Here is a 13,877-nt window from a genome sequence, read left to right on the forward strand (position 1 = left end):
CTGATCAAGCTTCATCTTAAAACTAATTGGTTTTATTTTTTGTCCCTAGTATTCCTATTGGGAGGCTGATCCAGAATTTCATTCCCCGGTGGTTAAAAACCTTTTATAATTTCCTGCCTAAAATTATTCATGTCCAGTTTAAAACTTTGTTCTTATGCCAGAGTTGTCCTTTAACTTAATTAGCTCTGCTCCCTCTGTACTGTTTACCTCATGGTATATTTTTAGGGGCCAGTCACATCTGCTCCTTTTGTTAGTTTAAACTTTCATAACATAGGCCCTGCATTCCCTTGATCATCCTAGTAGTCCTTCTCTGTACCTGTTCCGGTTTAAATCATTTTTAAACATGGATGACCCAGAACTGTATTCAGTGTTCTTGTGCATTGCTTTGGAAATGCAGGGAAAAAAATACACACATTTAAACTTTCATATGCACCCTATCAGTTACAGGTTATAATTATTTCTAAGGAAATCAGAATTTGATGCTATGGGTACCTATACACATGCTCTGATGTGTTCTAATTAGAAAACTCTAACATTGCTGCAGCATCATATGTATAAGCCCCTGTGGGCTTAAAAATGACTGCTGGGGTACTTTAACTAAAGCTCATCACATTAACTTTAGCTAAAGCATCCTGCAGCCATATTTAAATGTGCAGGGCTTAATATACGTGATGCTGCTGTGTTTTAATTAGAGCAGCTATCCAGGAACTGCTCTAATTAAAACACCATCCTCCCTCACCACCAAGCACATGTATAGGCACCTTATAAGCCTATACAATTGTCACTGTAGTTAAGGGGAGGTTTGTCACTAATGTTTTGGAAACAGGACTTGGCCTGTTGCACATGTTCAAAAGTAAACATGTATCTCATTATTAATGCCATCCATTGTTCACAGTCTATTTTAAGAAGTCCCAAGCAAAGTCTGTGCTTTAGTAGAGAAATTCACTTATGTCCAAAGAGTCAGAACCTTGATCTCACTTATGATCAATTTAAGCATTACTCTTTGGGCTGAAGAGGTTGATGGACATTGTGCTGGTCTTCTCTATAGCACTGAATTTTAGCCTAAAAGAAAGCAGTGTATGTAATTATTGTAAATGAATTATCTGAAATAGAGAATGAGAGGTCTCAACAATGAATAAACTTAAGGAAAAACACGGAATAACATTTGAGTGCAAGAAAAAAGAAAAGAAAAAATACAAGGAAATTCTGATATAAAAAGGTCCTACTTGAATAATCTCACCCATAATATATATTAATGTTCTGCATTTAAAGAAATTTATGATGTAATAACTTCCCTAAAATTTGGGATTCATTGTGTAGTCCACATGGGATGGAAACTGAATTATTTTTAAAACTTATTGGTAAAAAAATTATTTTAAGTTTTTTATCTTCAAATCCTATCTGTGCCATCACTTCCTTAGCTGGCATCTTCCTGGGAGTATCCATTCAGACCACTCATTTAGCCCATGATCACACTGTCAGTCTATTTATATAGAGCAGTTGTGTACGAGTGTTGGATATGGCTGTGAGTAGTCATCCCTTACCTCTCAAGACCAGAGAACAACTGCAGTGAAACTTTAAACTGCAGCCAACTCTAGTTTCCCTGCTCAATAATGTTTGCTAAAAGAATAATTGGAATGTTAAATACAACCACACGTTGCTTTAATAAAAAGAATAATAACCTATCCATGTGTCCATGTACTGTTACTTTAATCACTGTAGTATCTGAGCATCTAAGTACAGATAAAAAATGGTAGGAATATAATAAAAACAAAACCCGAAGAGTGCATGTGTAACCCAGTGTGTTTGTTTCATAGCCAGCTATGGAAAGTTAATCCTTTATCTTACAATGTAGTAGTCCTTGCTTTCACTCCTGAGTTCATTATCTGGTGTACTGAGCAAAAGGAGGGCCCTCATATAAATAGGGGATTTTCTGGGATTTACCTATTGTGGGACCCAGATGTTCTGAATGACTTTCCTTTGTGCAGGGGAATTATGCAAATTCCAAAGATAATCCCTTCACTTCTGTTCACTCCTTTTTCACTAGACAGAATTCGCATCTGAGATCTGTGAGTATGAGTACCTGTGTTAATGAGTATGAGTATGCCTCTGCTGCTAGAATGGAGTATAAAGAAAAAGGTGAAATAGTTAGGACTGAGACAATAAGATTTCTTTTGATCATAGTTAAGAAGTTGGAATTTTTTTAAGTGTAGATCTAATGAACTATATAAGAAGTTTCACTTAGGCCCTCTGTACATGTTACAGGTATTGTACAATGAACTGGTTAATTGCACAATTGCCTTAAGGCCACCTACACATGAAAGTAGCTATCACATGATAAAAAGCTCCAATCAGCTATAAAGTTAGACCACTAACTTTATAGCTGGTTGCTGTCAAGATTTAATTTGCACATGTAGCAGAGTCTTCCCTGAGGCTGGGAGCCCTGTCAGCTGAAAGTGCTCCCAGCCACAAGGGTGCACCTTGCCCAGCAGGAGACCCCTGAGCCCTGGTGATCACAACTACTGTGATCCCCAAAGCTTAGGGTACAAGAAATCCTCAGCCCACATGGGGGTCTCATGAGGTGCAATGAGGGCTGGGAGCCCTGCCGGGTGCAGGACTCCCAATTCTAGTTTCATGTAGCCCCCATGACTGGGAGGGCCCTCAGTGATAGGGGCTTCCAGCCATGGGAGCCTTATTCTTGCCAGTTCAGGGGGATCCCAGGATTTAGTCAAAAAGGTACAATTGGATCTAATGCATGATCCCACACGTGGCATGGCAGGAGCTGTAATTGTGCAGATCACTCATTAGATCCAAACATGCCTTTACCTACATATGTACAAAGGTCCTTAATACAAATAATTAAAAATAGCAAAGTAGTTTATAAAACTTAGAACTCCACTTGCCTTAGTATAAAGTTAAAACTAATCCTTTTCTTCTTCCCTCTTGGAGTTTGTGAGATTAAGGCTCTTTATTAAAGGCTTTTTAGCACCACTTTGCATATTCACCAATGGAATTTGGAATACACTAAAAGCATTTTGGTATGGAAGAAATAAGTAAGGTATGTGCTAAAGCAGAAGTTAATAAAAAGGCTTATCTTACTTCTCAAAATTACTGTATACCAAGGTCTTTCATGTATTATTTATAATCTTTTAGAGTACTTTTAAGCATTACGTTTATATCAACGTAACCAGGGTTAGGTTGAACTAAATGCCCAATCATACAGATGTGCAGGGGGCTTAAATTGCCCAAAAATGGTGTGCCCAATCTGAGTTGCACTAACTTAGAGTGAAACTGGGTTAACCCTATCTAAGAAAGGGTGAACCTGATCTCCAGAATGCCTGTATGTGTTCACAGCACAGCCCCAGGGCTGGAAAAGCCCAGATGCTTGTCCCAGTCCTAGGGCTGTGCTGTTCCCAATTCTTGACCCTGACTGGGCTGTTTTTAGCTTCTCTACCTGACATTCCACCAACCCCTCCTGGATCCTGACAAATCCCTCCCCCAACTCACCAACCCCCCTATAGATGTGCTATCCCTACTTCCCCTCCCCCTGCTCTGGGATCCCACCTGCCCCTCCCCCAACTGAGTTAATAAAACTGGTCTCCCAGGAGCAGCTAACGGCTACACATGCTGCTCCCAGCAGTGGAAAACTCCTGCTCATGCCCTTTCCTGGTCTAGTAAGCCTGCTTACAACTAGACTAGGTATAGTGAATACTTATTCATACTTTTAAGCTACAACAAGTTATTAACAGCAGGATACAGCCTTAGGAACTTTTGTCTCCCTATTAATGGCTCAGATCTTGGCCGAGTCATTTTTCATTTTCATGGGTTTTGTTCACTGAAAAAAAACTCACTGATCATTGCTAGTTTCAGCTCTTAGTGGTCTGGCAATCCCATTACACTACTATCCTAACACACACAAGATGGAGCTCTTTCTGGTAGTTTCAGCAGAGGTTCCAGAAAAGAATGGGTACAGTCAACTAAACAAACTTGAACTCTCTGCTCCCCAACTCTGGAATACTTGTAGACAAAAGCAACAGAAGTTCCAAGTCTACTCCCCAAACTGTACCCATTCTGTTAGAACTACCAATTCAGTATCCAAGATAGTCAATCCAGGATCCTAAACATCAAAATAAGTTTTAACAATAATGATATAAAGGCTACAATGGCTAATGAAACACAGAGTATTTTTTTGTCATGCATCATGACATTTATTTACATATCTCTTTGCTAGGTCACTGACTTTATGTAAGTCTATACCTTTTATATCCTCTCATACAGAGCAGAATCTTACTGCATGAAGAGGCCACCTGACTGTATATGAACATTCAAATATTCAAGTACTGCTTGGCATGTAAAGATATCAGAATCTTGTACATAATAGGTACACAGGACTATGATGTGCATTAGGGCAACCAGAGCATCAGTCCAAGGTGTCTACTTAAAGAATATAAAAGAACAGCAGCTGCTGCCACCAGCACCCCAAATCCTAGCACTGCCCCTTATTTCACTGCCACCCAAGGTACAGACCCTGACTATTATGTCTCTGTAAGTGCAGATGGTTGAATATCTGAGTGTCTGAAAACAGTGTTCAACATTTACTCAAATTTGGAATTGCTTTTCTGATAAACAATTTTTGTTCCTCGTTATTTGTTTTCATTATTTCTATAACTACAGTGTGTAGGAGCCCAGGTCACAGACCAGAAGCCCAGTTCATAGGTCAGGACCCCCTTTGCTCAGTGCTATAGAAGCAAAGAACTTTACTATCTATTCTCATTTCATAGTTAGGGTTTTTTACATGAATCTTTAGGAAATACATTTATATAACTATTACAGACACCTCCTTTTCATTCTTTGCTGCTAAGTATTATCTTGTTTTAGTCAACTAATTATGGACCAAAAATATTGCCATGTGACTGAAGTGGCAGCACAAATAAAAAATATCCAGAAGTCACATGCCAACATTTCACAAACTGGTCCTTTGATGATAGTTCACATGAACCATTTCTCCAACAAATGTGAGTTGCAAGGAATATGTAAAAATCAAATCAGTTCAGGAATGATTTAGATTTGCCAGAATATGTATTCATAACAAACAGTTCAATCAACTCTAGTATTTAGATGTACTTTGTTTTGTAGTTACATGTGCAAGGCTCAGTACTGAAGGATCTAACTGAAACAAATATTTAATATTTTATAAAATATAAAATATATAATGTGTTACATTTGGTGTTATCAGATTACAGTGAAGCTTCTCTTGCTTTCCGTCGCAGCTCAATTTAATATTTGTATTTTAAAAATTATTCTTTACAAACTTCAGAAGCTTTGAGTCTGATTCTTGTCTCACTTTTGCTGAGTTGAATGACACTGCTTTAAAAAAGATTATATGGGAAAGAGAATTAGCCTTGTAACTGTGTAGTAAATATATTTTTTTTAGGTAATAAAAAATGTTACAGCTTTCATGACAATGAAGCTGTAACAAAAGCATATCTTAAAACGTTAGTGTGTACGGTCAAAAGTGCTCTTTGTGCAAGCATTAATAAGACAATAATAAACTAATACAGAAGTTCAGTCATTGAGGTAATGTGCTCCACTATTCTGTCACTTGTCTGTGATAAATGAAACTGTGGTGTCCCTGAAGCCAATGGCAAAACTCTTATGTGAGTGGGGCTAGGGTTTCACCTTGCAAATCAGAAGGAAACAAACCAAAAAAAGAGTTATTTTATTATTCCAGAAGTCTCTTCTTAATCTTTTAGATGTCAAAAAAGTGCAACAAGTGAACTCCCTCTTCCTAAAATAATTTGCTCTGTTCATCTGTTTGCCTTATTAGTCAAAAATACCGCAAGAGGGTTTTTTTAGATAGATTTTATGTGGATTTAATAATTCTGGGCCCAGTTTAACTCTAGACACACCAGTTTAACTCTTCTGGTGTTTATAGTCCTAATGATGGCAGTAAATGTACTCACATACTTACTATAAAGCATATGTGTGAGTGCTTTGTTCTAATTAGCCCTAAATCCTTAGGAGTTCTATGTTTCAAGACAACTGCTACATCAAGCAGCAACAGACAAAAATGTTAAGTTTTCAATATTGCCAGGGTATTAGACTCCTTAAACACCTTTTATGAATAAATCAGATCCAGAACAACTTCTCCAAATCTCTCCTGCCGTATGTTCTAAAGACTAATATTTTAATATTAAAATTCCTTTCATATTAGGAGAAAGATGAATTTTATTATCTTCATTATTAAAGCTCCTGTCCCAATCTAATGCATTTGAAATAATTTTAATGAAGCAATGATTATCTTTATTTTTTTAGCATGATGACATTTTGAGATGACTGGTCCTTACTTTCCAAAACGTGAAGTGAGTGAAGTTACATTAAAACTATCTCAAATATCACATTAATAGAAATCTCTTAGTTTCGGTGGGTCTGCACATACCAATTCTTAAGTGAAAGGTTGCGGTTTTTTGTTTTGTTTGTTTTTTATGGCTGATGAAGTCATATGAAGAAATACTTCTCAAATACATTCATTGAGATTATTTACCAACAAGATAAATAGAATTCTTTTTAACCAAAGTATCTGCTTTTATTCTATTTGAAATAAAATGATAGTGTAATCTGGGAACATGTGTGCAAACTAGCATATTTTCCAGTAAAGAAGGAAGAGACACATGTAACAATGTAAATATTGACTTCACCTCAAGTGAAGGCCGCTCTGTTTATTCAGGGTGCTTCTCCCTTTAAATGGCAGTAAAGTTATTTTTCCTATTGCTTCACTTGTGAGGTATTCTTAAGTATTCAGAGAAACCCTATATCTACCCCATAACTCAACAAAATGTTTTCTCCTAGGTTCAACAAGTTTTATATCAGTACTTATACTCCATTGCCAGTCATCCTACATTTGATTTGGTGCTGTGGGAAAATCATTCAGACAGGAAATCCAATTTTGTTTCTGTGTACAAGAAAACAAAGCTTTCTGCCTTGGAATAAAAACATTGTTCTGAAAATATCAGACTGATTTTTATTTTTTAAAATATTAATCAAAATTGTGGCAGCTTACTTTCAATATGGCAATGTCCAGAGAAGGCAAGAAAGAAGGTACATATGAACTCTTAGCCCATCTATTTCTATACTGATTATTTAAAATATAACAAGGTGTGGATACTACCTGCCTTAGTATATCAAAGAAAGCAGAGCTTGTGTGATTGTGAAAAAGATGCTTTTAGAACATGACTGGCCAGTTACATTGTGATGCAATGTTAATTTTTCACCTAACCTGTTAAATACACAGTCTACAATTTTTATAAGAATGCTTGGTTCAGCATAACGCTTGGCACTGCAGCAACACTCACTTCCCCCTCCCCCCCTTCCCACCACCACCACACACACACATACACATTGCTTCTTTCTTCCTCTGCTAGTAAGATTTTTTTTCTATTTACATTTAGATATGCAATATAATACAACACACGGTGCACACACAGGGCTCTATATACAGTATGTGTGTCAGTATCTGTCTATAAGAAACGCATAGGTTATAATAGCAATGTAAATATTTGATTAATATAACTGACATTATGGATAATGTACACTCTGATATTACATCCCGTTGCCTACTCCGTTGGCTCTAAATGCCATCACTAATTGAGAAACGCAGATCGGCACTAGATTCCTCTATCCAGAGAGGTCTGCATACTGGACTGGATTGCTGTCCTTGGTCCTAAATGTTTATACTTGCTTTCTTAGGTACTGAAAAAACATAAATACAGAGTCAAAAGCCCAAGCACAGCCATGATGTGCCTGCTTAGGTGGAAGCAAGTATGAATACAGTGATATTCTACCCACAAAACAGGGCATTATGATAACTGTGCATTATAACAAATGTTAAATCAAAGAAAAAAGGGTTCATTAACATGGCATCAAATTCCATGCAAAACCTGGGCATGTACCACCATCATAGATACCCACTGTTTAGCTTCCCCATTCCTCTCAACACCACACTTATAAGGCAAATAAAACATAGCAAGGTCTTAACAGTGAAGGAGATAGATGAAGGCAACGCTACTCTCCAAACCTTTAACATTCTCACTACAGCCCTCTGCATTTGCAAACAGCATCTTCGCCCCCCAACCCTCCCCCCCCCCAACCAGCAAACAGAAGCAGAAAGCACATCTTACCACTGGATGAGAGAGAGGAACACAAGTGCCCACACCATCATTTTGAGAGAAAATGCAGGATTCAAGAGTGCACTGCTTCCCAGGCTTGTTGGATTTGAAGGAAACATCTCTCTTTTTCTCCCCCCCTTTTTTCCCTTTTCCTCTTGGTTTGCAGATAGATCCGTCCCCTTCTTTTATTTTTTTTTGGTGGTGGTGGTTTCCCCCCCTACCAGGTCCCATCAGTGGGATGATACATTGCACCCAGCTGCATGGATTAATATTCAGGGGGGCAGAAATTAGATCTGCACAAGCCCTTTGCAGATACAATCAAAAAACGTCAGCTCAGGCAGCAGGCAGCAGCTTCCAAAGGTAGGGGAATAATATAATTGGGAGAAAGGGAAAGAGAGAACACATACACAGAGAGAACAAAAGCATGCAAGGGAAGCAGAAACACATACACTTGCACAGACGCTTGTGTACACAGAACACAATTCAACCAAACCACAGGAGAATGAGAACATAGGGGGAAAAAAAGAAAAAGAAAGAATAAAGCAATGCAGCTTCTGCCTGAATGCAGATTAACTCTGAGGTCAAAGTGGAAATGATGCACACTGCTGCAGCACAGATTAACACATGCGTGGTGTCAGCCAGGGTGCTTTTTAACCTTTGATTATACATATGCAGGCAGCCCAGGTCTTCATTTTGGAGGCAAGGAGGATTTGGCAAGCACAAAAAGAGAGGTCGGAAGAAAAAGCTTCCCTTACGCTGATGAGCATCTTCATTTTTTCTAAACAGTCTGGAAATCATGATTGCAAAGGGGAAAAAATAAAAGGATGGATCGGGGGGAGTGGAAGAGGGAGGGATGGTTGTTGCTAAGTAACTCAGGAAATGGGAAAAGCAGCATTGGTGGAATCACTATGAATGAGGTGGTTAAGTGTGTGATAGGATTAGGGAGTATTTACTAGGATATCATTTGCCCTCCCCTCAATAAAATCAGACCAGACAAGATGCAGCAAATACTCTAAATCTGAAGAAAAAATAGGTGTGTGTAAAATCTGGGCTGTCCCTGATCCTTCTACTCTTTGTCCCCCGCATTCCAAATTCCACTCTCCAAAGAGAAAAGTCCACTCGCTGTCATTAATACACAAAACTGGGACCCCAGTGCTTACCAGTACAAGAATAGCACCTGGAACCTGTCAAAGACTGATATGCTTTTGCCTCCAAATTTCACTGCCTGAAGACAGAACACATCTGGAGGCTTTAACTATCTCCCCAACCATCCCCAAACTGATGGATCACAGTGCAGAAGTGAAAATCTGGATGTGGCATAGGTACTCAATGGGTGCCTTTTTTCTTCAGAACCCCCTTATTTAATTCTTACTGCCACAATAAATGAATAGATATTGCTCAATGGAAAACAACTGAGATGTTTCAAATAGAACAAACACTTCAGGTCTTCATGACCTACAAGTGCAGCAAATACAGTTTTGCCTTGTCTATGAAAAGGAGACAGTGGCACTTCCTAGTACCACAAACCCTCAGAAACTCAGACTGATATCCTACTGGATGAAGCCAGTTTTTGCTTTGAAACTGCATAAATGTGACCCTATAAATAGGCAGGGAATGTTCTTGGGGGAGATGCAATATCCAAAGAACCTGCCTATGTCTGTAAACCAACATGACTACATCCAAAAACCCTATAAATAGGGAACAAGTCTAACCACTCTTCATTCAGGTAGAATAGCTTGACCCAGACGTAAATATTCAGTCCGGGTTTCTTCAGAACTATCCATGCTCCAGCATCAAAAAGGTCCCTAGCACAGAAATGAAACTCTTAAATTGATGAGTTTACCAGTGAATATTACATCAGTTGTTTTACATTTCTTGTATATTTTGTCATAATTTTATATTTTTGATATGGCATCAATTACATAAACATATATTAAAATGCTTAAAGACTATTCTTCAAACTAAAATTGTAACCTGGAGGTGACTATAATCTTTGAATTATTTTTAGGCTTACGTTCACCTGACCATATTTGTAATTGTGAAAATTGAACTGGAGCTACAAGTAATCTGCTTCCTATTCTTTGATTTGATAGTTCAGGTCACTTAGATAACACAGTACTTGGCCACACCATAACGCTGATATACAAATGTTCAAGATATAGCAGTGTGGGTACATGTTGTTAGGGATACAAAACTTCTCCTGCAGTTACCTAATTGTATACATGAAAATCTGGCTTTTATTGAATAGCTGGCTTTTGTAGTCTTTTTAATACTCTCTTCCCTAGGTATATAGATTTTTTTTTTCAACAAGCAACTATGTATATTTGTACTAAATAGGAAGAAATGTTTAGAAACTTGTTTTCTACTGGTACACATTTTATCAAACAGGCATCTGGTTTTTTTCTGACTGACATGCTTGAATCAAACTATGATGTTTTAAATAACCAATTCAAACTATACTGAATGAGAACAAAGGGTCAACATTAAGCCAGTTAGGACTTAGTAGCTTATTCTGTGTATGATAAATTTCTTTATGTGAACATTAAAATCTGTCCATTTTTAACCTGACATTAAGAATTTCAAGTCCAAATGCAATGACTTCACAATCTATGACCAACAATTTTCAGTGCAAAATCACCTTTCTGAACATGAAGTATAATAATTATTCCTGCTTAAAAAATGTATATTCAAAGTTAAATCTCTTGGTTTAAATTACCTTTAAAGGTAACATTCTCAAAAGTACTTATAAAGGACATAGAAGCCTAAATTCATTTACAAAATATCTGAACAAATTAAACACAAATTAGATACTTCTGAGTAGGGATCTACCTAATTCATGGGGGCTGACCCCTAATTTCATAATCTGAGTGCAGTGCTGGTAGCCATTCTCACAGCACAGTGTGGTGCCCCCCCACCCCATGCCTCTGATTGACCGAGGGGCCCCAGAAGTCCTGCTTCTCTTCAGAGACTGACGGATGGCTATCTGTCAATCTCAGGGGAGGGGTGAGACTTCTGGGGCCCCTCAATCAATCAGTGGGGTGGGGGCCCTCCTGCCCCTCCCCAGATGGCTACCTGTCAGTTTCCAGGGAAGGGTGGGACTTCCAGGGCCCCTTGACCAATCAGAAGTATGGTGGGGGGCTCACCATGCTCCACCATGAAAATCTCCCCACCCCTATCCCACTCCACCAAGAAAATCTCCCCACCCCCATCGCGCTCCACAATGAAAATCTCTCCACCCTTCCCCTTTGCTCCCCACACCTTGCGCTGCAGGACACCAGGGTTTCCCACCTCTCTTGGGACCTCCCTTCACCCACCACATTTGCTGGCCATTTTGCAGCTTTTTCATGGGGAGCAAGCTTTTTCATGGAGGGCCTACCAATTTTGCAGTTTCCAGGAAAATCACAAAATCATGAATTTAGTAGGTCCCTACTTATAAGTTCAAATCCCATTGGTTTGGAGAACTTTTTAAGATCTCTGGCAATGTTGTATGTTGCAATTAAAGGCTTTATTTGTTTGTCAAACTGGTAAAAGTAAAGTTTCTTCAGCAATAGCCCACTGAATAAATTAACAATCTATCCAGTGAATGAAGTTCTAAGTCAGTGCCCCAAGCCCAGCCCCTTTGCATTCATGTAACCTTGTCTCCTGTATCCAGGGCCCAGTTGCTATTGATTCCTCCATTAACTGTCTGCCCTTTTCTAGCCCCTGGCTCAGCTCACCTGGGCAACTACTATAGGTTGCTACTTTGCCCTCAGGCTTCCTACACTTCCCCTCTTCCTAATAACAGGGGCATTGCATACAGGAGATACTTCTCATTCTTTTCATTTAGTTCTTGGCAGCATTTAAATAAGGTGAGTGAAGTGTGCTACTGCCCAAAAAGTCCATTGGGTTTTCAAAATAACTTCCTAAGTCTTTATTTAGAAACAAGCAAAGACAATACAATATATAAGGATTTGTGGTTACAAAATCAGCCAGTAGTAGAAATTGTTTCTCTGTATATCTTATGATTAGCTGCAGAGCTCATAATCTGATGGCGTACTTTATGTTGTTCCTGTACTATGATTGAAAGGTGGTAGATATATGTAGTTGTTAATTCTTTGGCCTCACACTTGTTCCTTATGTTGCCTGCCTCTACTCACCTCCATTTCTCCTCTGCTACTGGAGGGAGTATCTACAGAAATGAATTCCAATGCTGAACAGAGCCCTTTCAAGGGCTCCAGGTTCATGCCCTCCCACTCAAACAGTTCTTTAAACTCTATATATCTGTGAAACCATGAAGGACAGAGTCTGGGTAATAATGAATAACTTTCAACCACCTATATATATTAATAGGCCCTTTTTATTGTTGAAAGTTATAATGTTGATACTTTGCCCCTAAAGGCATAGAAATTATTTTGTGAAGATTCTGTTTGTTTAGAAATACCAGAGAAAAGTATTTAAAAAAACCCAAAAAACAACTTTTTGACATTTGGTATAGCTCGTTAATTTTAATGATGCTGTGTCATTTTTCACCAGATGAGGATTTCACCCCATATATATTACACTAACTACCCATAATAATATTAAAAATACAAATAGTTCAGACCTTGACAAAAAAAAAGCAAACGTTTATTTTTCATTCTAAATACTGTGTACATATTAAGTGTAATCATACCACTGCATATCTAAATCAGATGCTTATTGTTGACACTGGATTTGGACCCAGCACCTATACCTTTATTCCGGGTGGGCACAACCCTCAGACTGATCACAACACCTGCCAGTTGATAATAGGCTAATTTATTAACACAGAGTAAGATAAAAAAAAAAAAAAACAACAACAGTACAAACAATTAAACAATTCTATATCTACCAATTCTAGGGCTGTCATCAGAGTCAACGTACAACTGGTCAGGATGCACATTCCACTCTGAGGCCCTCTCTCTCTTAGGTGTCAGAAGTCTGGAGGTGGGATGCCGAGGCCTACAGCCCCCCTCCGCTAGATGAGAAGGGCTGCTGGTATGCCCTCGGTCTATGGTGGCCTCAGCGACCCTTCCCAGGGGGCAGGGATGGGGATAGCGACCCCTCTCAGGGAGGAAAATGGGGAGGGAAGGGACAAAAGGAGGGACAGGAGGGACTCTGTTAATCTTGTCTCTGCTTTTGTATTCTTCTCCCCCTTGATGACTCCTGATGACTCTTCATTTGTGGCTATTTCTGGTTGGTTGTCTATCTGTGGTCACATGTCCATGTAGCCTTCTGGGCATTCTCCTAATTTGATCTGTTCCCCCAAAACTAGGATATATCCCCCACTGCTCTCTGAGGCCTTGTTGCTGGTGTCATGTATCTTGTGTTATGGGACAGTATGGTACACATTTCTTTGTTTCCCAGGCTATTTCCTACACTATGTGTCCTTGCAGGCCTTGTTGTGTTAGACAGCATGTCTGCCTTGAAGGCTGTGATCTCACGTTATGGCACGCCCCCCTTCATTTTCAGGCTGTGTCCATCTGTTGGCCTCGTTGTGCTAGACAGCCTATTTGCTTTCAGGGCCATGAGAAGCTGTGTGTGTGTTTCCCAAGCTCTTTAGAAATCCATTTAACCCCTGCTGCTCATTTTGAACCCTTATAATGCATATACCTGCACCAATAAGCCAATTCCCAGAAAACAGCTTTAAATACCATTTCTAAGCCAACATATCCCCTCCCTGAAGATATATCCTCACACTATACTGGAGCATAA

At 38.9% G+C, this 13,877-nt stretch overlaps 1 protein-coding gene across 2 annotated transcripts in view; it reads right to left on the reverse strand.

The window, feature by feature from the left end:
- The window catches only part of GABRG2 (gamma-aminobutyric acid type A receptor gamma2 subunit), a 119,581-nt gene extending 110,643 nt beyond the window's left edge, over positions 1 to 8,938 (reverse strand). For both annotated transcript variants that reach the window (XM_019534880.1, XM_019534879.1), the window contains exon 1: positions 8,178 to 8,938. In XM_019534880.1, the coding sequence (XP_019390425.1) occupies positions 8,178 to 8,284 (107 nt within the window). In that variant the 5' untranslated portion in view covers positions 8,285 to 8,938. The remainder of the gene's footprint in view (positions 1 to 8,177) is intronic.
- Positions 8,939 to 13,877: the final 4,939 nt, after the last annotated feature.

The sequence above is a fragment of the Crocodylus porosus genome, unplaced genomic scaffold (genome assembly GCF_001723895.1).
Source record: "Crocodylus porosus isolate Cpor-Errol unplaced genomic scaffold, CroPor_comp1, whole genome shotgun sequence".
NCBI lineage: Eukaryota > Metazoa > Chordata > Crocodylia > Crocodylidae > Crocodylus > Crocodylus porosus.